Source organism: Heloderma suspectum, chromosome 7, assembly GCF_057233095.1.
Source record: "Heloderma suspectum isolate Gila_16-S chromosome 7, 16-S_ref, whole genome shotgun sequence".
In the NCBI taxonomy this organism is placed as follows: Eukaryota; Metazoa; Chordata; class Lepidosauria; order Squamata; family Helodermatidae; genus Heloderma; species Heloderma suspectum.
In genome coordinates this window covers 22,537,362-22,562,502 of record NC_139464.1, presented here as the reverse complement: position 1 = coordinate 22,562,502, position 25,141 = coordinate 22,537,362, and the positions used below count along the sequence as shown (strand labels likewise).

The window sequence follows — 25,141 nt, the reverse complement described above, 5'->3', positions numbered from 1 at the left end:
CACGTACCTGTACAAGCCTGGAAAGGATGTAATCCATTCGATTGGCTAACCAGATGGCTCCCAAACCTCGCCTGGTTGAGGCAAGGCTTTCTCGTTGCGTTGGGTATTCTATTTGTGGTATTCTTACCCTGTATCTTTGCATGCTTTACGTCTTGTATAAAAAGACAAGTTAGCCAGCAATTTATTGCTATGAATCAAAGCTTGCCACAAGAGAAGGTAGAAAATTGGAAAGAACTGCTGAAGCAATAGGCTGATGGCACTCTCTAGGTGATCCAATATGAAGAATTCAGCTCCTATTGGATCAAAGGAGGGACTGTGGAAAATAACTAAGGCAAGGCCATGTTGATCGGCTTCTTTGTGCCAATGTGGCAGATTCCTCAAAAGCCCATAACTGTTGTCTTTGTTTCTTCTGTACTGAAGGAGAAACTGCTAGGACAGTAGAGATAAGTTATCTTGTCTCCACAGCAACCCACCCCAGGCCTATGAATCGTCATCCTTGCAAAAAGTTATAGGGCGCTGAGAGAAGAGACTGGGGGTGATGGTCCAGTAAAAGTTTAGTTGATAATGACCAGACATGCGCGCTAGGTTTGGCTGATGTCACTTATTTAGCCACATTATGATTATAAATGTAACTGGTGAGTGTTGAACTGGGCTGCCTCTGGGTTGACAGAGCTGCCTTCGTTGTACACGAATAAACTCGAGTTGAATCTTACCCGTGTGTCCAGAGCTTAATTGGAGGGCAGCTGGGCACGGACCTCCAAGTCCGGTTTGGACTTTTACCACAGAGCGAGTGGATCATGAAAATGACGGAGCTGGCAGAGATGGCAAAACTTACTATTATAATTAAAGAAGGATCAACAACAAAATTTATGTTAGATTGGAAACCTTGTATAGAATTTGTACAAGAAATAGAGAAAAATGATATCTACGTATGCGGATTTTGAACTTTGAGATCGTTCTCTTTTTGTTGTTGTTGTTAAAATTAGGAGAGAAATGAGATAATGTCTGTGAACTCAATGTATGATATACAACTAAGATAAGAAGTAGAGAATAATAATAAGCATTTGTTGTGTAAGGGGAGCCAAAGGCAAGATATCTTATAATCTTAAAGAGATATTTTAGTGTATGTGTGTGTGTTTATGTTGTTGTGTTTTGTTTTGTTTATAATAAAAAAAAAGTTTTAAAAAAGTAATGCGTTGATATTTCCATTGTACTGAGAGGAAACATTACATAAACGCTGAATTACGTAAGTGGATAAACACTTGTAAAAATGCTTAAAAGGCAATCCAGGGATCAAAGATTTCAGTTCTCCATGGGAGAATTCACGTTCTTTGCTTGATTTGAGAAGACTGGTAAGATGCCACATTTACTAGAATGTTTTGCTCTTCATAAGCCTTGTTGCTAGAAATGTACCTTAAAGTTGTTTCGATTTTGTTTGTGTCACCATTGTGTGTTTAGTGTTAATCTGTACTAAGGATCTTCTTGAATGAAGTTCAAGACGGAAAAGACAAAAGCTTGGTCTCTGAGAGTTGTTACTGAACTAAAACACTGTGCGTCTGGTACCAGAAGTCAGTAAAAACCTGCATTTTTCCTTACACTGGGAAATCACTCAGAGCTCTACAGTTTCCAATCTACCTTCTGCCCAGGCTGCTGTAGAGAAATTATAACATTCCCTCTGCTCTCCCTAAAGGAGAACCTGAAAAGGGGGAAAGGAGGGATAAAGAGAAGGCGTTACTTTCAGATACTTCCTCTTCTTTGTTTGCCCTTCGGTCATTGACAGCCAATCACCAGGTAGTTAGGTGAGGAGGCTTTTTTAGTGCAAGTCACAGAGAGGTGCGGACCACTTTTCTGTCCCAGTTCTATCTACAGAAAGATGCAGACCTACCTGGAGCTGACCAACAAGGCAAAAATGCCCATCCTGGGGTTGGGCACATGGCAGGTAACTTATGGGATTTCTAGCATTCCACACACACTCGTATTATAGCTGAATATTTGCCTGTATAGAACATTGTGGAGGAAATGCTTGGATTGTTATGTTTTGAATTCCTTTTCGTGTAACAGATTTCAGACGCTAAAGGAGGCACCACCCAGTTTACTTGATAGTTCCCCTTGAGTGCTTGGCAAAGCTTTTGTAAGTTATAAGCAGTATTCATAGTTGTCAGATAACATTTGCCTTTGGGTGGGGAAAAATCCCTCCTGGCCACGTTAAATCCTATCCTTCCATGTTCCTCTGTTGCTTACTTTCATGGCTGTAGTATATGGCAACCTTTGGGAGCCTCACAGCAGTTTTGAAAAAAAATAAAATCCTAGCCTGAAAATTGTATGGCACTAATATCAGTGGGGAGAAAACCTGGAGAAATATAGATCACGTTTCAGAGAAAGTTAAGTGCCCTTGTGACCCATTAAAAACAACTAGGTTTATATGTACAATTAAACATTTCTGCATAACTCTTATATTTGACATGGGGAACAGGTGTTCATTCTATGGTTATGTGCTTATGGGTTATCCTGATAAGGTTGCAGCCATGATAATCTTCATTCTACCTACCTCCTATATACACATTACAACTGGTTTAGTCATTTCCCAGTTCTCAACCATTTGAAACGCTGTTTAGTGAATGCAATTTAATTCAAAGCCAAGGATTATTTGTCTGTAATTACTGCTGCATAATTACCAGTCTTTAAAGTCCCCTCCTATAGCCCATAGTATTTATTCAACAACCATGCAGGGGAACTTAGCCTTTGAACTTTCACACAGCTCTTTTACCTGCCCACAGTTTTACCAAATATCAAATTAGTATCAGTGGGTAGAATCCAATTAAGTCCCTCTGCAGATGGAACTCCCCCCATGGAGGAATTATCCCTTCCCCCTGCAATGACTCAAAACCTGCTCTGGACAACGGGGGGACCCTCTAGAGGAGATTTGGGGGCTGAAGAGGGGAGAAGAAGGTCTCATTGCATGAGCAGATTTCTGCTTGCACAATGTTGAATTTTGTCCAGTAATTATGAGGACTGCACTGTTTAGCCACTGTTAATTGCTTAGCTGAGTTCTAGTGATTCCTGTCAGTGAAGGAATTGGGCATGATGGGGAACTCTGGAAAGACAGGGAGAGGAGCTAAGATATGGACTGGTTCACATGATCACAGGGTGGTTAACAAGCCACTGATTTGCATAATTATCCTTGCCAGCCGTGGCTTCTCATGGTATCCCAACCCGCCAAGGGTGGGTTTTTAGGGTGGTTAAGAAACCATCCAGGACCCATGTCCTGTTGTAGGGTTGTGGGGTGGCTTGTTAACCACCTCAACAACCCACCCGCGTGGGGTTTGGACGACACAAGAAGCTGGGGTGGTGGGGACTTGAACTGGCAACCTGATGGCCCCAGGTGCTGCAACCGACTGTGGCTAATAAGCAGTTAAGAGTCAGAAAACTTTATTTTTGAAGGCGGCCAGCAGCAAGGTCCCCTTCATGGATCACTGCCTTGTTGTGGCGAAGGGGCTTGCGTAACTCAGTGAAGCCATAAGCTATGCCGTGCAGGGCTACCCAAGACGGACAGGTCATGGTGGAGAGTTCTGACAAAATGTGGTCCACGGGAGAAGGAAATGGCAACCCACTCCAGTATTCTTGCCAAGAAAACCCCATGGAACGTATCACAAGGCTAAAAGAGATGACGCCGGAAGATGAGCCCCTCAGGTTGGAAGGTGTCCAATATACTACTGGGGAAGAGCAGAGGGTATTTCCAAGTAGCGCCAGAAAGAGGGAAGTGGCTGGGCCAAACCCGAAAGGACACTCAGCTGTGGATGTGTCTGGTGGTGAAAAGAAAATCCGATGCTGTAAAGAACAATATTGTTTAGGAACCTGGAATGTAAGGTCAATGAATCAAGGTAAGCTGGAGGTGGTCAAACATGAGATGGCAAGACTGAACGACATCTTGGGAATCAGTGAACTAAAATGGACAAGCATGGGCGAATTTAATTCAGGTGACCATCATATCTACTACTGTGGGCAAGAATCCCTTAGAAGAAATGGAGTAGCACTCATAGTCAACAAAAGGGTGGGAAAAGCAGTACTGGGGTACAACCTTAAAAATGATAGAATGATCTCAGTACGAATCCAAGGCAAACCATTCAACATCACAGTAATTCAAGTCTATGCCCCAACCACTGAGGCCGAAGAAGCTGAGGTTGATCGGTTCTATGAAGACCTACAACACCTTCTAGAACTAACACCAAAAAAAGATGTCCTCTTCATCATAGGGGATTGGAATGCTAAAGTAGGAAGTCAAGAAATCACCGGGATAACAGGCAAGCATGGCCTTGGTGTACAAAATGAAGCAGGACAAAAGCTAATAGAGTTTTGCCAAGAGAACATGCTGATCATAGCAAACACTCTTTTCCAACAGCACAAGAGGCGACTCTACACATGGACATCACCAGATGGTCAATATCGAAATCAGATTGATTATGTCCTTTGCAGCCAAAGATGGAGAAGCTCTATACAGTCAGTAAAAACAAGACCTGGAGCTGACTGTGGCTCAGATCATGAGCTTCTTCTTGCAAAATTTCGGCTTAAATTGAAGAACGTAGGGAAAACCACTAAACCATCCAGGTATGACCTAAATCATATCCCTTATGAATATACAGTGGAGGTGAGGAATAGATTTCAGGGATTAGACCTGATAGACAGAGTGCCTGAGGAACTATGGACAGAGGTCCGTAACATTGTTCAGGAGGCAGCAACTCAATCCATCCCAAAGAAAAAGAAATGCAAGAAAGCCAAGTGGCTGTCTGAGGAGGCTTTACAAGTAGCTGAGGAAAGAAGGGAAGCAAAAAGCAAGGGAGAAAGGGGAAGATATATCCAACTGAATGCAGAGTTCCAGAGAATAGCAAGGAGAGACAAGAAGGCCTTCTTAAATGAACAATGCAAAGAAATCGAGGAAAACAACAGAATGGGAAAGACTAGAGATCTCTTCAAGAAAATCGGAGATTTCAAGGGAAGGTTTTGTGCAAAGATCATAGAATCATAGAATAGTAGGGTTGGAAGGGGCCTACAAGGCCATCGAGTCCAACCCCCTGCTCAATGCAGGAATCCAAGTCAGAACATCCCTGACAAATGGCTGTCCAGCCTCATCTTGAAGGCCTCCAGTGTGGGAGAGCCCACCACCTCCCTAGGTCATTGGTTCCATTGTCGTATTGCTCTAACAGTCAGGAAGTTTTTCCTGATGTTCAGCCGGAATCTGGCTTCCTGTAACTTGAGCCCATTATTCCGTGTCCTGCACTCTGGGGTGATCAAGAAGAGATCCTGGCCTTCTTCTCTGTGACAACCTTTCAAGTACTTGAAGAGCGCTATCATATCTCCCCTCAGTCTTCTCTTCTCAAGGCTAAACATGCCCAGTTCTTGCAGTCTCTCTTCATAGGGCTTTGTTTCCAGTCCCCTGATCATCTTTGTTGCCCTCCTCTGAACCCTCTCCAGTTTGTCTGCATCCTTCTTAAAGTGTGGTGCCCAGAACTGGACACAGTACTCCAGATGAGGCCTAACCAGTGCTGAGTAGAGGGGAACTAGTACTTCCCGGGATTTGGAAGCTATGCTTCTATTAATACAGCCCCAAATAGCATTGGCCTTTTTTGCAGCCACATCACATTGTTGGCTCATATTCAGCTTGTGATCGACAACAATTCCAAGATCCTTCTCGCTTGTAGTGTGGTTGAGCCACATATCCCCCATCTTGTAACTGTGCATTTGGTTTCTTTTTCCTAGGTGCAGAACTTGGCATTTCTCTCTATTAAATGTCATTCTGTTGTTTTCTGTCCAGCGCTCCAGTCTATCCAGATCACTTTGAATTTTGTTTCTGTCTTCCAAAGTATTAGCTATCCCGTCCAATTTTGTGTCATCTGCAAATTTGATCAGCATTCCCTGCACCTCCTCCTCCAAGTTGTTAATAAAAATGTTGAAGAGCACTGGGTCCAGGACTGAACCCTGCGGTACCCCACTCGTTACCTCTCCCCAGTTGGAGAAGGTCCCATTGATAAGCACTCTTTGAGTCCGATTCTGTAGCCAACTGTGGATCCACCGGATCGTTGTTTCATCTAGCCCACTTTGAGCTAGTTTGCTCATCAGGATATCATGGGGCACTTTGTTGAAAGCTTTGCTGAAGTCGAGGTATATGATGTCTACAGCATTCCCACGGTCTACAAGGGAGGTTACTTGATCAGAAAATGAGATCAGATTTGTCTGGCAGGACTTGTTTTTGAAAAATCCATGTTGGCTTTGAGTAATCATGGCATTGTTGTCAAGGTGCTTCCAGATGGATTCCTTTATCATCTGCTCCAGAATTTTCCCAGGGATTGATGTCAGACTGACTGGTCTGTAGTTCCCAGGTTCCTCCTTTTTACCCTTTTTGAAGATAGGGACAACGTTAGCCCTCCTCCAGTCATCTGGCACTTCCCCGGTCCTCCATGATTTCTCAAAGAGAATAGACAGCGGTTCTGAGAGTTCTTCTGCCAGTTCCTTTATTACTCTAGGATGCAGTTCATCTGGCCCTGGAGATTTGAACTCATTCAAAGTAATGAGGTGTTCCTTGACCATATGCCTGTCGATCTCAAGCTGCAATCCTGCCCCTTCAGCCTGTACTTCGCCTTTGCCAGGGGGGTCATAGACCCTCTTTTGGGAGAAGACTGAGCCAAAGTAGGAATTGAGCACCTCTGCCTTTTCTTTGTCATCTGTTATCATTTTGCCATCCTTATTTAATAGCTGAACCACCATTTCTTTCCTGTGCCTTTTACTATGCACGTAGCTGAAGAAAGCCTTTTTGTTGTTTTTAGCATCCCTCGCTAACCTCACCTCGTTCTCCGCTTTAGCCTTCCTGACGCCATCCCTGCAATTCTGTGCTACCTGCCTGTACTCTTCCTTTGTTACTTGGCCTTCTTTCCACTTCCTATATGTGTCCTTTTTTGTTTTCAGGTCATCCCTAAGCTTTTTGTGAAGCCACATTGGCTTCTTCTGTTGTCTTCCACCTTTTCTTCTTGTTGGAATTGTTTGTGATTGTGCCTTGAGAATTTCCTTTTTTAAAAGTTCCCACCCATCTTGGACTCCTTTTCTCGCTAGCATTGTTTGCCATGGGACCATTGTTTGCCATGGGACCATTAAGATGGGCATGATAAAGGACAAAGAAGGCAGGGACATAACAGAAGCAGATGAGATTAAGAAGAGGTGGAAAGAATACACAGAAGAACTATACAGGAAAGATCTGAATGTCCCTGATAGCCATGATAGTGCGGTCACTGAACTTGAGCCGGACATCCTCGAGAGTGAAGTCAAGTGGGCCTTAGGAAGCATTAGTAACAACAAAGCTAGCGGAGATGACAGTATTCCAGCTGAGCTATTTAAAATCCTAAAAGATGATGCTGTTAAAGTGCTGCACTCAATATGCCAACAAATTTGGAACACTCAACAGTGGCCGCAAGACTGGAAAAGGTCAGTTTACATTCCAATTCCAAAGAAGGGCAACGCTAAAGAGTGTTCAAACTACCGCACAATTGCGCTCATTTCACATGCCAGCAAAGTGATGCTCAAAATCCTACAAGCTAGGCTTCAGCAGTATGCGAACCGAGAACTACCGGAAGTACAAGCTGGGTTTCGAAGAGGCAGAGGAACTAGAGATCAAATCGCCAACGTTCGCTGGATCATGGAGAAAGCAAGAGAATTCCAGAAAAACGTCTATTTCTGCTTCATTGACTACACTAAAGCCTTTGATTGTGTGGATCACAACAAACTGTGGCAAATTCTTAAAGTGATGGGAATACCAGACCACCTTACCTGTCTCCTGAGAAACCTGTACGAGGGTCAAGAAGCAACAGTAAGAACCAGACATGGAACAACCGAGTGGTTCAAAATTGGGAAAGGAGTACGACAAGGCTACATATTGTCACCCTGCTTATTTAACTTATATGCAGAGTACATCATGAGAAATGCCGGGTTGGATGAATCACAGGTCGGAATTAAGATTGCCGGGGGAATTATCAACAACCTCCAATATGCAGATGATACCACCCTAATGGCAGAAAGCGAAGAGGATCTAAAGAGCTTCTTGTTGAGGGTGAAAGAGGAGACTGCAAAAGCTGGTTTGAAACTCAATATTAAAAAAATGAAGATCATGGCATCTGGCCCCATCACTTCCTGGCGTATAGAAGGGGAAGAAATGGAAGCTGTGACAGATTTTATTTTCTTGGGCTCCAAGATCACCACAGATGGTGACTGTAGCCATGAAATTAAAAGACGCTTGCTCCTTGGGAGGAAAGCTATGGCAAACCTAGACAGCATAGTAAGAAGCAGAGACATCACCTTGCCAGCAAAGGTCCATCTAATCAAAGCTATGGTTTTCCCAGTAGTAAGGTATGGCTGTGAGAGCTGGACTATAAGGAAGGCTGAGCGCCAAAGAATTGATGCTTTCGAACTGTGGTACTGGAGAAGACTCTTACGAGTCCCCTGGACTGCAAGGAGGTCAAATCAGTCAATCCTAAAGGAAATCAACCCTGAGTGCTCATTGGAAGGACAGATACTGAAGCTGAAGCTCAAATATTTTGGCCACTTAATGCGAAGAGAAAACTCTCTGGAAAGGACCCTGATGCTGGGAAAGACTGAAGGCAAAAGGAGAAGGGGACAGCAGAGGATGTGATTGCTAGATAGCATCACCGATGCAATGAATATGAACTTGAGCACGCTCCAGGAGAGAGCGCAGGACAGGAAGGCCTGGCGTGCTATGGTCCATGGGGTCACGAAGAGTCGGACACGACTGAATGACTGAACAACAACAACAACAGCAGCAAGGTGGTTAATGGAATGAGGTGTTGGACCTCTTCTTGCATTGTAGATTCAGTGCACTTCTGGTTGTTCCACGTGATTTAGTACAGAGTTGTCAAGCAGCTTTTTGTTTTGCTGTGACTTGTCATCCAGCCAAGAATCTCCAGAGGGGCTGTGTTAATAATATGTTAACCGCCATTGGCTGTTGGCCCAGTTGAGAAAATGGCGCTACTCTTTCAGTTGACTTTATACCTATGTGTCTCTCTGGCAAGCAACTTAAAATTGCTTAAGGCCAATCCTATGCATGTTTAGACAGAAGAAAAGCCTACAACTCCCACTGTGCCCCATCATGCTGGGAATTGTAGGCCTTATTTCTGTCTAAACATGCATAGGAGTGAGCCCTGATATGCTCAAAAGAGGAGGAGATTGAGATTTTTAGGTGACAGCAGCTAAGGTTGCCAGTTCTTAGTAAGATGGGAAATGGTGGGGTGGTCATGCGTCCTACTTTACAGGGGACAGTCCTCTATTTGAAGGGCTGTCTGAAGAAGAAGAATGATTTTGCACATTGCTTCCCACTGCAAAAAGCAGTCATGAAGCGAGTTACACACACAAAACAGAAATCCATGGCGAATATAACAGAAAAAAACCCCAAACCCACAAAATCAATATAAAGCATAATCAGCATAAATTCCATAAAAAACAATCTAAAAACAATGCAATATAAAAAGTGTTCATCCACAATCTCAAAATTTTCATCCACTCACAGCTTAGAATTAACATCACAAAAGCAGCCTACAACAATTGGGCCATAACTAATGTCCAAATGCCTGGGAACATGAATAGATCTTTGCTTCCTGGGGAACAGATGACTATCCTTTATTCTGAAGGCATCTTCTATTTGTCCCATATAAAGATAAAGATAAATTGGAATGAAGAGCTGGGCCTTGAAATTGCCTATCAACAGCACCTGGACAGAGACTGAGGCTTTTTCCACACCAGGCTTTTTATCCCACAACTTACTGGGGCTTCTGCTTCCAGATTCTTTGCAGGATTAAGATCGGTTCTTTACAAAGGCTGACACGTGCTTTTTCCCCAAGACTTCCTTTGTCTGCAAGTTCTACATGTTTCCTTATACAGCCACTAGATGGCACTGTGTTATAGTGGAAATGTGCAATTTCACACAGCCATTAAAGCAGATTTACATTTATTACTGCATTATCCCCAGTCTTTTTAAAACAGGGATAAAGGTCAGAAAGCCCTGGAGGTTGATGATGTCATGTAAAGGACCTGCAAATGTCTGTGAGTGGCCAATCATGAATGTGCAATAAAGGCCTGGTGTAGAAATGTTCTGAGAAAGAGACACAGGTCACCTGGTCTTGGTTTTCCAAACTATGGACCAACTTAAGTCCTAGTCCTTATTTCACTAACTCTATTCTAAGTAGGGTTAACATTGGATACAACCCTATGGTGAGATGTATTGTATTTCTGTTTTTATAATAATAATAATAATAATAATAATAATAATTCTAAATTTGTATCTGTCTATATAAATTAGCACATGTAATTTTTTATGCAAATCGGTGTAATCTTTTGTCCTCTTTTTTTATGATTCATAAGTGACCACCTTAGCTACATGGCACTAGTTCAACATTTCTGGGGGTCCCGGTCACAGTGCTCAACTATATGGATCCTTAGACTGATCCAGCAAGGCACTTTTCATATTTTTATGCTCTTAGTCCCATTTGAAATCACTACGTTCCTCTCTAGGTACATGGTTCAGAGACAACATTCTGGAGTGGTGATACTTCTTGGTATAGTCTATATTGGAGGCTTTTTCACTCCTGAGGCACTGCCCTGCTGATTTTGCACTCTTCCCCCCGCCCCCAACAATACCTGCTCAGTGAGCACACATGAAATAATATTGCATAGTAGATGCTTTGTTTATAACCCAATCAAGTGCCAAGGTCTTAGTGGAAAAGTGAAAAGACATTAAAATCCTTAAAACTAATCTCCCTTTCCTTTCAGTCTCCTTTAGGGAAAGTGAGAGATGCAGTGAAGCTGGCAATTGACATTGGGTACCGGCACTTTGACTGTGCCTACATCTATGAGAACGAAGGGGAGATTGGAGATGCAATCCAGGAAAAGATACAACAACAGGCTGTGGCACGAGAGGATCTGTTTGTAGTCAGTAAGGTACAGCCATGTAGTCAAAAAAACATGAAAAACTGAGGAAACCCAAGTTTAATGCAAAAACAACAACAATCCGTATATTTTATGTTTAGAACACACTCTCCAGTGCTCGTACAGAGCTCCCCTATCTGCAAGGCATGTTCCATTTGTTCAAGTGGAGAAAGCAGATCTCTGTGTGAATTCCTTTGCATGAGAAGACATGCTGTCTCCATTTGTATTGAATAAAAATGCCTCTGTATGTGCATCAGAGAGCATGTGGGGCTCTGATAGTCCGTATAAAAAGTTTCTCCCATAAAGATGAAAACTAGACATTTCCAGATAAAATACAATAAAATATGCAGTTGAGTTTCTCAAGAATGGGTTGTACCAGATAATCAGGTTCAGACAGTGCAGAATTCTGCAGTCATGGGATTCCATAGGATGATCCTAAGTCCCTTGAAAGAATTTTGGGGCACTTATTTGGGAAACATGGCGGTTGTTTTTGCAGCTGTGGTGTACGTTCCATGAGAAATCCATGGTGAAAGGAGCATGTAAAAGAACTCTTGCATCTTTAAAGCTGGATTATCTGGATCTCTACCTCATGCACTGGCCCATGGGATTCAAGGTACTGTAATGGTTTTTCTTCTTTTATGTATTTATTACAATTATTTATATCCCACCTTTCAGGATACAAATCCTTTCAAGGTGGCTTACAAAGAACACGCATGGTCCTAAATACAATCACAATAAACAATACTTTAAAAAGAACAAGTGAACACAATCCTTCTCACAGCGCAGTATGTATTTATTTATTACATTTATATCCTGCCCTTTTTCCTCTTGCGAGGAACCCAAGGCAATGTACATGACCATAAGAACATAAGATGAGCCCTGCTGGATCAGGCCAAGGGTCCATCTAGTCCAGCATTCTGTCCACACAGTGGCCAACCAGCTGCCCACGGAAAACCCACAAGCAGGACATGAGTGCAACAGCACCCTCCTGTCCATGTTCCCCAGCAACTAGTGCACATAGGTATACTGCCTCTGATACTGGAGGGAGCATATAGCCATCAGAACTAGTGGCCATTGATAGCCTTCTCCTCCGTTAATTTGTCCAAATCATGGAGGATCCTTCTCCTCTTCATTTTGTCTTCACAACAGTCCTGTGGAATAGTTTAGGCTGAGAGTCAGTGACTGGCCCAAAGTCACCCAGTGAGTTTCATGGTCAAGTGGGGACTAGAACCTGAATCTCCTGAATCACAGTCCCACACTCTAACCACTACACTACACAGGCTCCACCAGATGGTGGTAAATGGCCCTGTGGGGGATGAGGCCATCCAGCTGGGGTGGGCATTCTCCTGCTGGCCTCCCTCTCTCATTCTGAACCCTGGACTGTTTTTTTTAGGTAGGTTAAAGCTCTTACTGGAGAGGCTTAGTTCCTGTCCTTACTGGAGAGGCTTAGTTCCTGTCCTTCGAGAGATAGTTAAACCATCATCCTCTCTGGGGAAATCTGCCAATTTGTCAGAGCTTCTATCAACACATAGATTCAGATTGTACCCTGGCACCGTGAATTAACTGTGTGTGCATTGTCCCCTTAAGTACAGTCCAACCTTCAGACTTTTCCCTCTCTCTCTCTTCTCTTGGCCTAGGAGAAACTGTGCTGCAGAGCTGTGCTAAGGAGCAGTAAAGAACCCTGTTAATAAAACCAGTTAACTTACCAGCATATCTTTGGAACCTGAGTTCCATAATCAAGGTCACAATTCCATAATTAAGGTTCCGACACAGATTTTGCACTTCTTTGCCTTTGAATCATACTCAGACTGGTCCTAACAGTTATACGTTATGCCTTTTCAGGAGAACTATACTCAGTGTATGATGGAACCAAATCCCTTGATTCCTTAAGACCAGAGCCCATGAGTGGTCTTTAAAGCCATGGCTGTAGGCTTTCAACTGGTGTAGAGGACACAATTAAGCAGTGATGTTGTGGTGCTGTTGTACGTGATGGAGGAGTCACCTGCAGCACTGCATGACGTTAATCCCACGGATAAGCCACTTGGCTTCCTGACTCAGGTGTGCAGGACATGGTTGGCTGCTGTAAAACCTCAAAATTACACCATCCTGAACTGGAAGCTGGCATTGAGAAGCATTACTGGCAGGGCAGAACCATGGCAGCAATGCTTCCACCGAAGGGTGGTCACCATTAGACAAAGACGTGAATAAAATGGGCTGCTGGCCTAAAGATGAGAGGATTTCACTTCATATCTAGGTTACATGGTGCCAAAGGAATCCAAGGATGGAACATACCTGACCTTGATTGCAGTCCTTCTTCTAGGATACAACTGGAATTCCCTGACCAGAATGCTGGCAATGTTAATTGCATCTTGAATAGGCTTGTTGCACAGTTGTGATGTTCTCACTTCAGCATGTCCTGATAAAATGGGAAAACTGACAGTGGAGAGAAAGTTAGCATTAACTCAGGGGTGGGAAACTCTTTCAGCTTGAAAGCCAAATACCATTTCGGAGAAGCTCTTGGGGGCTGAATTGCAGTGATGGCTGGGGCCAAAAATAATAAATACCAGCATATTTTAGGTTAAAGATTTACTGCCAGTAGCTAAACCTTAGGGGAGGCATTTCAACCTTTTAGAATGGGGTTGAAATTGCACAAAGACTGGGAAATCATCAAATGGTCAGGAGGAAAGGGTGGGTGGCCAGGGAAAGGGTGTGTGGCCAGCTGGGGAACCCCAGGGGGCCAGATCGGAACGCTAGGAGCTCTGGATTTGACCTTCTGGCCTGAGGTTCCACATACCTGCGTTGAAAATGTTGATGTAAAAGAGACATCCTTAAGCTCTCATGTTTCCGACAGGCTGGAGAGACACTTTTTCCTGAAGATGAGAATGGTATGATACTACCCAGTGATACAGATTTTCTGGACACATGGGAGGTAAGCTTTGGGGGTCTTCTTGATTTTTGTGTTTAGTTCCATGTCTGTGATTATGGGTTAAGAAATGGTATGCCTTTCATAGGCCATTGCTGCTGTGAACATTCTAATATTGGAAAGTTGAGACTGAGGAGCACATCCTAGTAAGCACATCTTGTCTACAAGTTCCATTGGAATGGTAGGAAATTGAGCAAGTACGTCATTGCTTTCTTGAACAAATTCAATTTCTTTCAATAGGTCATGGTTAGGACACATTCCTGGCAGAGTGGGCTTCATGACTATTTCATAACAGAACTGCTTCTTTTGCAGAGCAGAAGATGAATTGCTGTGACCCTGATCTATCTGTCTTACCTACAGTAGTGCAGTGGTAAATTTGGAAGGGCAGGTGCTCGTCATGACAGCCCCCTTAGCCACGTACCCAAGGAGAGGCTGAAAACGCAGGCAGCTGTACTAGTGATGCTTATCAATAAACCAGTTCTAGCAGTTTTCATCTCTACTAGGAGGAGCAAGTCTTTTATGAACCTATTGGGTCTTAATTGCCCATTCAAGATTAGGCAACCCCAAAATATTTTGCATTATAACAGGGATAGCTCACAACTATATATTTTTGCTGAAAAAATTAATCCCACTCCCCTCAGCTACTGTGAGGACTGCAGCTAAACTTAGAGGGAACAGGAAATTCTAAGGTGTAGGTGTAGGGGTGTGTGGCTGATTTCATCTCATTTATTATATTTCTATACTGCCCCGTAGCTGAAGCTGTCTGGGTGGTTCACAGAAATGAAAAACCATTGAAATAAATTATATAAAATATAAAAACCGTTCACATAATGACATAAAACAAATGACATGCACAGCAACAACATATATCTAAACCAATTTAGAACAATCAAGAGACTCATTATACGCTGCCAAATGCCTGAGAGAAGAGGGCAGTTTTAACCTGGTGCCAAAAAGATGACAATGTTGGCGCCAGCCGGGCCTTGTCAGGGAGATTATCCATAAATGGGGAGCCACCACTGAGAAGGCCCTCTCCCTTGTTGCCACCCCCTGTGCCTCCCTCGGAGGAAGGCCTTAGATGCAGAGCGTAGTGTACGGTCTGATGACATAAGAGTCCCTGCTAATCAAGCAGTGGCAGTGCTGTATCCCTGCAAGCCCTGACTCCATGACACCATTGCTTGTCTATCTTATATGTTTGCCTTCACCGGTTGAGTGTGTCTCTTCTCCCTATAGGCTATGGAGGAACTAGTGGATGCAGGTCTGGCGAAATCCATTGGCATTTCTAACTTTAATTGTGAGCAGATTGAAAGGCTCTTAAATAAACCGGGATTAAAATACAAACCAGTGAATAACCAGGTAAATTATTTACACATAATGGTGTCAGTTAAACACCTAGGTTTTGTAAGTGTCTGGAATCCTTTGATATCCAGCAGTATATGTACTCCTGCAAGGTAGGCTTCAAAGAGTCCTCGGCAAAGTGCCTTCTGTGGACTCCATCCTGAGTTGGTCCCCTCCTAGCTTGCCTTCCTCAGCCATGGGCTCACTTCGCTGCAGTGACATTCAGCCACTCATCACAATGTTAAATTTCCCAGAATGCCTGATGTAGGGTTCCACCACAGCATCATGGGAAACTTAAGCGGCACCTACTTCTACCTGTGAGGGCTGCCATTTAAAATTTCCCACATTGCCATGGAGTGCTCAAAGTAGCAGAGCGTTGTGGGAAATTTAAAATGGTGGCAAGTAGCCATCCGGGGTGGGAGGCCCAAGGTGGCTGTCAGCACTGGTGAGTCCTCCCAGGATGTCAGGCCCCAGAAGCTTCCCAAAGGTGCCAAGTGCTGATACAGGCCCTGCTCCTATGCTCGGCATCAGCACTTTAAAGCATATTAAAGATTTGTTAAACTGAAGTAATGTTTCGTCCACACATGGCCAAAAATGTGAAGAAGAGTATAGTCTCCTCTTCCATAAAAGAAGTGTCATCTTTTCTCCTATTGTCGTTCCACTCAGATAAATTCTAGAATTTCTTTCATAAAACTCTGTTTAACAGTTTCTGTAATCCAAGGGTGCTTCCAGACAGAGGGCTTCTAGAGCTACAGATCCAAAGGCATTGCACAGCTATTTCATCTTTCCCGCAACAGATTTGGATTGGTAGTGCTAGGAGCCCTCTGTCTGGAAGCACACCGTGAGATCTAGTGCCAATTTCTGAGTGTAGAGCAGCTCTCTGGGAGCATTTCTACATGAGGGCTTTTATCCTGCACCTTTACCGAGGCTTGTGCTTCTGGATTCTTTGCAGGGTTAAGATAGATGCCTTTACGCATGGTTACTTGCAGGGGGTTTTCTTTGTCTGCCTTACTATATGTTTCATTATACAACCACTAGATGGTGGTGTGGTATAGCATAATTGCACAATTACACACTATGAATATAGTGGCATTCAGGAAAATACTGCACTTTCCCTGATCTGGAAACCCCCCCCCCCCACACGTTATTGGTTGCAAAGCACAGGAGAGGCCCTGGAGGAGGAGGATGTCATGTAAAGGACTCACAGACTACTGTGAGTGAGCAATCATGAGCGCACAATAAACATCTCGTGTAACAAGGCCCTGGATGTGCTAGTTGTGACAAATTGCTGGGATCATGGGTGAGGCACAGACTGAGACTCATAAATGTAAATGCAAGTTCTAGAACACCTTTATTTAGATAAAATGAAGTTAATTTCAGTCCCTTCACACTTGTCACCTTCACTCAGTTACCAGCAGAAGAGAAGCAGAACCTGGGGGCCAACTCAAGTCGTATACTCAGACGCAGGAGGTGTTCTAGCGGGCTGGCTGCTTCTTTCTGGTGTTCAGGTTCCCTCCAGAGTTTGGCTAACTTCGGTGTATCTTATATACCTTTTCCTTAAGTCTTTGTGCAAAGTGGGAAAACATCACCTTTGTGTTTGTAGATTGAGAGTCACCCATACCTGCCTCAGGAAGAGCTGATAGATTTCTGCCAGTCCAAAGGGATTTCTGTCACTGCATATTGTCCTCTTGGAGCTCCTAACTGGCCCTGGTAAGGATGCTTTGAAGTGTGCCTTCTTTGTAAACCCTGTTCTTAGGTGTTCTTTCCTTATTTTATTCTGTAATTAGTTGTTATATATTGTTTTTATCTCAATGACATAAGTTGCTTTGAGGGGCGTATTAAAACATTTCTTCAATGTTTTATTTATTTATTTATTTAATTAACATTTTGCCTCAATGCAAATCCAGCTAGGAGCCCCCACTCTCTCCTGCTACCAACTGTCCACTGCTGAGGAGTTCAGAGGGAGAGAAAGCAGCAGCCCCTTCCACTATGTTTAGGTTGAACTCCATGACCTGCTGAACTTTGCAACTAAGAATCTAATGCTTGAATCTGCTTTTTTCCTCCTCCCTCCCAAACTCCTTTCCTTTTGTGTCATGTCTTTTAGACTGAAGGGCTGCAGGCAGGAATGGTCTAATTTCTTATATTTGTAAGCCACCCTGGGAGCCTTTTTGGCTGAAGGGTGGGATAAAAATGCTATCCAAAATAAATAATTGGACAGCGCGATGAAAATGTCAACCCAGTGTGCGGCCTCTGTAAAATACTGCAAACTTCATGTTAGGCATCATTAGAAAAGGAATTAAGAATGGAACTGCCAATATCATACTGCCCCCATAGAAATCTATAGTGCAACCACACTTGGAATACTGTGTACAGTTCTGGTCACCACACCTAAAAAAGATATTGTAGAGCTGGAAAAAGTGCAGAAAAGGGAAACTAAAATGATCAGGGGGCTGGAGCATCTCTCCTGTGAGGGAAGGTTACAACAGCTGGAAAAAAGGTGCTGTTTATCCTGGAAAAAAGGAGGATATGGGGAGACATGATAGAGGTCTACAAAATTATCCATGGTGTGGAGAATGTGGATAGGGAGACATTTTTCTTCCTCTCTCATAATACTAGAACCCAGGGTCATCCCATGAAGCTGATTGGTGGGAGATTCAGGACAGATAAAAGGAAGTATTTCTTCACACAGCGCATAAACTATGGAATTTGCTACTGCAAGATGTAGTGTTGGCCACCAATTTAAAAGGGGGTTAGACAAATTCCTGGAGGAGAAAGCTATCAATGGCTACTAGTCTTGATGGCTATGTGCTACCTCCAGTATCAGAGGCAGTATAATTCTGTATGCCTTCGCTGGGCAGTATGAGCAGGAGGGTGATGTTGTGCTTGTGTCCTGCTTGTGGGCTTCCCAGAGGCATCTGATTGGTCACTGTGGGAACAGAATACTGTGCTAGATAGGCCTTTGGTATGATCCAGCAGGGCTCTTCTGATGTTCTTAAACATGTATAAAAAAATAAGATCTCCAGAAGCCCTAAGTTCACAAGTTTCATATAGTCATCTAATTAAGAAATGACAGGACTGAGCAGAATTTCAAAGGAAGAAGCCTGCTAGATCAAACCAAAGGCCCCTATAGTCTATTTCCCATAAGATGCCTACAGGAAGCCCACAAGCAGGGATGACAAGAGCCTTCTCCCAGTGTTGTTCCCCATGGTGCCTCTGACCCTGGAGATTCCATAGGGACCCCATACCATCACGGATAGCCTTATCCTCCATTCATGTGTCTAAATAGCCCCTTTTAAAGCTTTCTGAAGTTGATGGCCATTGTCACCACATGGTGAGGAAGTGAATTCCATAGTTCAATGGCACTGATAGTAGTGATTAGCTGTTTAAAAAGGGAACATCCATTTTCTACTTGTATAGGTCCAAATCTGAGGATTTCTCCCTCCTGGATGACCCCAAGGTCAAAGAAATTGCAACCAAACACAATAAAACATCAGCTCAGGTATGTCCTCTTGATGTATTTTTTCCCTTTATTGAGTGACATCATTTTGTGTCAATATAAGTTCTCTCTTTTGTCTACATCATGGGTAGGTAGAAGGTGGATCTCCAGTGTTTTGGACTTCAAAACCCAGAAGCTCCTGCCAGCATGGAATGCTGGGAGTTGAAGTCCAAAACGTCTGGAGATCAACTCCACTGGACTTCCACACGGGGTGACAACATTTGGCTAGGGTGTATAAATGTGAAATCCAATGCACACCAAATTGGTGTGGTGGGTTCCCAGACTGGAAACTCAGTACCAATTCCACAGTCTAGACCTACTTTTCTGCTACACTCTTATGCTTTATTACAGTAGTTTCTGGGGGTCAAGGTACACCTTAAGTTAATTGGGTAGCACATAGCTGAGGATAATTTTTTTTTTTACTGTAGAGTAAGTGCACGTAACTGTGATTTGGATCAAGACCACTGCACACTGGGAGGGAAGGATGAAACCTTCTCCCCAAACAACGTTTTCCCCAAAATCCCCTGCTTTTAAAGCTTCCACTGATGCCAATGGATATCTTTTTCTTGATTGAACCCCCCTGTATTTCAGAGGGAAATGGTGTGTGTCTTTGGGGGGGGGGGGAGAAGGTTTAATCCTCCCCTCCCAGTGCACAGTGATCCCAAACGGAATTTAGGCTGCATGTACTTACTCTAGAGTAAAATAAAAAGTACGCTTACATGCTACACAATTGATGTAATATGTAGTTTGAACCTGAATTGGTTCTATATGGGAACTTTATAGAAAAGAATGTGAAGGAAGTAATTTTGACTCATCCTTTCATTTAACCACCCTGATGTGTTGTTTCCCATAGGTTTTGCTCCGTCTCCAAATCCAAAGAAATGTGAGCGTGATCCCTAAGTCAGTTACTCCAAGTCGCATTAAAGAGAATTTTGAGGTAAACTTGCTATTAAGACCTCTTTGACCTTTTTATGTAGAAATTAATTTATAGATGTCAGAAGTTTTTAAAATACTGCTTATATACTAGAAGTGTTTAGAGTGCCTCTCCCATATGAAATTTTGCAAAATTATTTGTTGCATTTTCCTTTATTAATTGACTTTTTCATCAACTAGAAAGGCAAATCCCCCTTCCCCCGAATTAATTGGGCAGCAAGGTATATAAAAAAGTTAATTATATAAATCAGAGTTAGGGAACCTTTGGCCCATGGTCCAAATGCAGAACCTCCAAGTCTCTCAATCCATGCTGCCCATTCCTTCAGGCCACATCCCCTCACTTGCCCTGCTATAAGTTCTTGATATTATTTACTCCATCCTGCTCTGCTCTCCAGCTATAAAGTGGATGGAGGAAGCCTTGCACACACTGGGGAAGGAGAATGCCTAGATACAAATCTCTCCCATAGAATCCCCCTTTCCCCAGTTCTGTACTGAGCAAAGGTAAAAGTCACATCTGTGATTCCATCCAGTTTTGATTCTGGCCCCACCCATAACTGGTTCTGGCCACTTCTGGAATTCAGATTCCCAACAGGCTTCAACCAATATTATAAAGACCTCAAAAGGAAAAGCGTTCTGCACCCTTGATGATAAGTACTTACAAGAACAACAGATGGGAGAAACCATCTTAGAAGAAAATCTGAAATCCATAGTTGGGCAATGTCTTTATTAGTGCATTCTTCATCAGGCTAGGTGGGACAAAAAGCAGGCAGTAGGGCAGGTGGGGGCAGCTTGTGGCCCTCCAGATGTTTTAGCCTACAAATCCAGTCAGCCCTAGCCAGCATAGCTAGGGATAGGGAGAGGAACAGAAAAGTCTAAAAATGTGGCCAGATGTTGTGCTTTTTATCCTAATAAAGCTATTGCCCAAGTGTGGGTTTTGGATTTTTTTTCCCTCATGGACCAGCACAGCTATCTTTGGGGTGGGGATTAGGTGCAGTTTAGAAGAGTCATTCCCTTTTCACTCACACAGGAAAGAATGCCTATTCTTAGGCGATGCTTGCTGCAACTTTACACATTCACTGCCTAACAAGAACAGAATGCTTTTTCCCCGTTTAACTACAGTTTTATGCATATGGATGCTTATAATGACCCCATAAATTAATTAGTCAATTAAAGTATGTTTGATGAATCACCTAAGTACTTAATTGGCAGTTTTGAGTTGGATGCACTTGCAGTTATTACAGCACTGTGGGCAAACATGCTCTCTTTTCAGGTGTTTGACTTTGAATTGAGCCCAAAGGAAATGGAAACTCTACTCAGCTTGAAGAAGAGACACAGGATTTGCACACTGAAAATGTGAGTGTCTCCTTGGTTGTCTAGGCGCTGAATACAAAAAACATCATATCAAGTATCCATTGACTATAAAAACCAAAATAATCTGGCATGTGGCCAACCAATGATAGCAAATAGAATTCCACCACTGAACTTTTTTAGAACTCTTGAGACATCCAGAAAGCCTCCAAAATCCACAAGAAATACACTCTAAAGCTACAGTGTCCTGAAGCAGAAATGTTTAGTGCAGCCTTTCCCAATCTGGTGCCCTTGAGGTTAAGGTTTCATCTTCAACTTCCATTAGCCCCAGCCATCCTGGCTAAGAATGCTGGGAGTTGTAGTCCAAACCATCTGTGGAAGGCATCAGGTTAGGGAAGGGTGGTTTAGGGCAGCGGTTCCCAATGTTTTTGGCACCAGGGACCGGTTTTGTGGAAGGCAATATTTCCACGGACTGGGGGGGTCCATTTGCGTCCATGTTATTTGCAGTAATAGGCTATGTAAAGATTTACATAGCCTATTACTTGAAGAACAGGGACGCAAATGGCGTCCGCATAGCGGATGCCATTTGCGTCCCAGCAGCTGGAAGTCCGCAGCGGCCGGAGCCAGCTGGCAGCTCCGCAGACTCACTGGTGAGGATTCTGGGGGGGAGGGACAGATCGCCTCCCCACCCGCGGACCCCCATGGACCCAAGGTAAGGGGGTTTTGCACACCCCTACACTCACCTCCTGCTGTACGGCCCGGTTCCTAACAGGCCACGGACTGGTACCAGTCTGTGGCCTGGGGGTTGGGGACCTCTGGTTTAGGGCACAATCCTATGCATGTTTAGACTGAAAGAAAGCCTACAACTCCCAGCATGCACTAACCAGCCATGCTGGCTGGGCATGCTGGGAGTTGGAGGCCTTTTTTTCTGTCTAAACATGCATGGGATTGCGTCTTTAATGCATCTTATCACAACTAGATGCTTCTACTCCAACATTAAGCAGGTTCATATTTTTCTGCTACTGCCAGAACACTATTTATATTCTCCCCTAACATTTTAACTCAAGGCCGCCTCGCACGTTATGGCACCAAGTTGGAAGTCATTATAAAATCACCCCACATGGCAGCTGTCATCACAGGAGTAGTTCTTGTGTGTACAAATAAGTTGTTCACATGTTTGGAGACAGATGTTAGGAAGAAAGGGGTTGCAATGACTTGGTGAAAAATCACAGAATCCACATGGCAGGTTCTTGTACCACATAGTGACACGAAGCACATGAAAAGATGCAAAGCAGCCCCTTGCAGCAGCCATGTTGTTAAAGGCTTTCTTCACACGGAGCCTTTAACCTGCGATTGAGATTGCTCCTTCGTGGAAGTTTGCGGGCTCTTTACATGATGCTGTGAACCTCCTGCACTAAATGCCCTTTGTTGTTTTTAAATAGATTACAGATAATGAGCTATCAAATTACCCCTTTGTGTTCTGCTTCTGTTTCCTCCATGAAAAGAGGAAAAGTGGCAAGAAGAGGAGTGAGATCAATGAGAGAGAATGGAAGACTCAGATAAGGGGAGAAGGAGGGGGAAGGGGGTGGGGGAATAGGAAGCACGTGAAAAAGGGAGTCGTCATGATCCTGCATTTAAAATGGAAGCAGAAAGCCCTGTTTTAAATGCAGGATTTTAGGCTGGTGTAGAGATGCCCAAAGTGGCCTTAAGATGGCCTGGGCAACTTGTAGGCCAAAACATCTGGAGGGCCACAATTCCCATGATCCCTCACCACTAGCTATGCTGGTGAGGGCTGATAATAGTTGTAGAAGACATGAGAAACAAGGGAAGCTTCAAAATACCCCTCATGTTGGATGCTTCACCCTTATCCTGCCATATCTGCCTACACCTTACTTGTCTATACTGTAGAATAGAAATACCTCAGCATATGTTTCTAGTGTTTCAGTTTCTTTTTAAAATCTGTTACTGTATTTTAAATCTTCACACTGTTGCTTCACAGCTTCTAGGTGGTTATTTTAATTTTCATACTGCAGTTTTAAACTTTTATATTTTATTTAATCGTCTTGTATTTTATGGTTTTAATTGTTGTGAACCGCTCAGAGAGCTTCAGCTATTTGGGCAGAATAGAAATGTTAATTAGGGTTTTTTTTTTAATCCCCCCGCCTTGACTATTAATGGAACCATACACAGGTTTGCAAAGGACTAAGGCCAAATTCTTCTTTCTCCACAGGTTCGAACTCCATACAGATTATCCTTTCAAGGAAGATCACTGAGGGCGCCATTTCGGCCCTAGAAGCCAACAGAGCAATCTTCCATTGGCACTGCTGCCTTTACTCATCTCCGTGGTCAGCCACAGCACGGTTACTTGTCATGGTACTCACTAGCTTAGACTAGAATGCATGCAACAGCAAGACAATGACAAAAGGGCAACTCAAGTTAATTCCAACAGTTGTTGGGTGATTCAGCTGCAGCTATTCCTTGTCAGTTTGTCTTTATGCTAGAGATCTTAGAAGTTACAAATTCATCATGTACTGTTTGCCATGTGCCTTTTGAGCACAGCAACGATTAAAATAAAGTGCGAAGAAACATTAACTGCATTGCTTAGTATCTGCTCAGCAAAAGGCAATGGCTCCATTTGGACGTTTTTTTTTAAAAACCCTAGATTGTTCTGAGCAAGCACCCTTGTGGATGCTGCCCAGTCACTCTTCCTACAAGTGGGAGCAACTAAACAGGCCAGGGATGCTCCATCTCTGGGTTACTTAGGCTGCCTTTACATTAGAGTAAAAACCTGCAGTCCTCCCATTGTGGCGCCTTTCCGCATTTACAGCCGGCTCCCATACAGCGACCACATGAATGCTGAGAGGGGAAGCTTTTAATTTTCAAGGTTCCATAAAACTCAATGAAACAGCACCATCTAGTTGCTGTTTTAATAGCAAAACAATTTGACTTGAATAGTTCATTATTTCCGGATCATTTTGAGATGAAATAACCAGGAAATATCCCTGGATGTGCCCTGGAGGTTGATGTGCAGACACCCTTTAAGTCTGCAACCCTTGGGTAAGCCCCATTGAACTTAATAAGGTGCTCTGAAACAACAGAGGCCATTGCTTCTGAGCTTGGGGGGGGGGGATCAGATGTATCTCTCTTCATTGCAGGGAGGCATTTTACCCTCTTCTCCCTCCAAATGAAAAATGCCCTTGCGCCTGTCAAATCTGCTCCTGCACGCCCGGCTCCCATCCTCAATGCCTTCTGACCACCCCCCAACAACCGAAAACAAACGCCCACAGCAAGCAGACAGAGCCCTTTCTTCCGCTCTGGGAGAATTTCAGGTGGAGGTCATGGCGCTCCTGTTCCGTGTGCTGGAAAAAATACCCCATTTTTTCCGCTTGAGGAAGATACGGGATAGGTGGGAGGAAATAGTGGAATGATGACTGGACAACGTCATGTAATGGACCCGCACAATTCAGTGAGTGAGCAACCATGAATGTGCAATAAACTTGAGGTGTAGAGATCCCCATAGTTTTGTGAAGATATCCAACAGCTATTCCAGCTGAATATAAAATTGAGCTATTCATTAGAGTATAGGGTACTAAGAAAACCCCAGATATTGTCAGTGTAGTGACTCCCCGTTGCCAATTCCTTCAAGGTTTCAGATTGCCTACCTATGCTTTACTAATTCTTTTCCTTCAACTCAAGAGCATCCCGAAGGATCAAGAAAACCCCATACTAGCTGGCTGCTGTCTTACCTGCAGCATCAACATAGAGGTGGCTCTCATGTTGCTAAATAGGAATTATCAGTGCTGCAGGGTCATGGCCCAGGCAGTACCTTTGATATGCAGTTGTTTCTCTCCAGATGGAGGGCTTCTATCGCTACCATTCAAAAGGCATTAAGCAGCTACTCCACCTTCTCTTCCTTAAATCATATTTTCTGGTGACAACACAAGAAACAGTGGTGGGAAAATACAAGAGGGCCACAAATTAAAGGCAATGTTGTCTGGGCCTCCCATAAAATCCTGTGAATGAGGCAGTGCAATTTGCACAATAAGAGCCTCATGTGGAAGCATGCTTAGTTGAGATTCCAGACTAAAGAGAAATGGGGTGGTTTGAACAGAAAGGAATAGCCAACACCACTGCTAGAGCAATAGATGGAATATTAAGAGGCAAAA

The 25,141-nt window shown here is 43.5% G+C and overlaps 1 protein-coding gene across 2 annotated transcripts; it reads left to right on the top strand.

Annotated features, from left to right (window-relative positions):
- The first annotated feature begins 1,775 nt into the window (after positions 1–1,775).
- On the top strand, positions 1,776–23,571 carry LOC146339399 (aldo-keto reductase family 1 member B1-like). 2 transcript variants are annotated; one of them, XM_084809259.1, is made up of 10 exons: positions 1,776–1,939; positions 10,822–10,989; positions 11,474–11,590; positions 13,829–13,906; positions 15,134–15,256; positions 16,842–16,948; positions 18,656–18,737; positions 19,588–19,671; positions 20,938–21,020; positions 23,206–23,571. In XM_084809259.1, the coding sequence occupies exons 1-10, from the start codon at positions 1,874–1,876 to the stop codon at positions 23,246–23,248; spliced, it is 951 nt and encodes a 316-aa protein (XP_084665385.1). In that variant the 5' UTR covers positions 1,776–1,873; the 3' UTR covers positions 23,249–23,571. The 2 variants fall into 2 exon arrangements, with proteins under 2 accessions (XP_084665385.1, XP_084665386.1); XM_084809260.1 differs by lacking the exon at positions 10,822–10,989 and having other exon boundaries at positions 1,810–1,939; positions 23,206–23,565.
- The last annotated feature ends 1,570 nt before the right edge of the window (positions 23,572–25,141 follow it).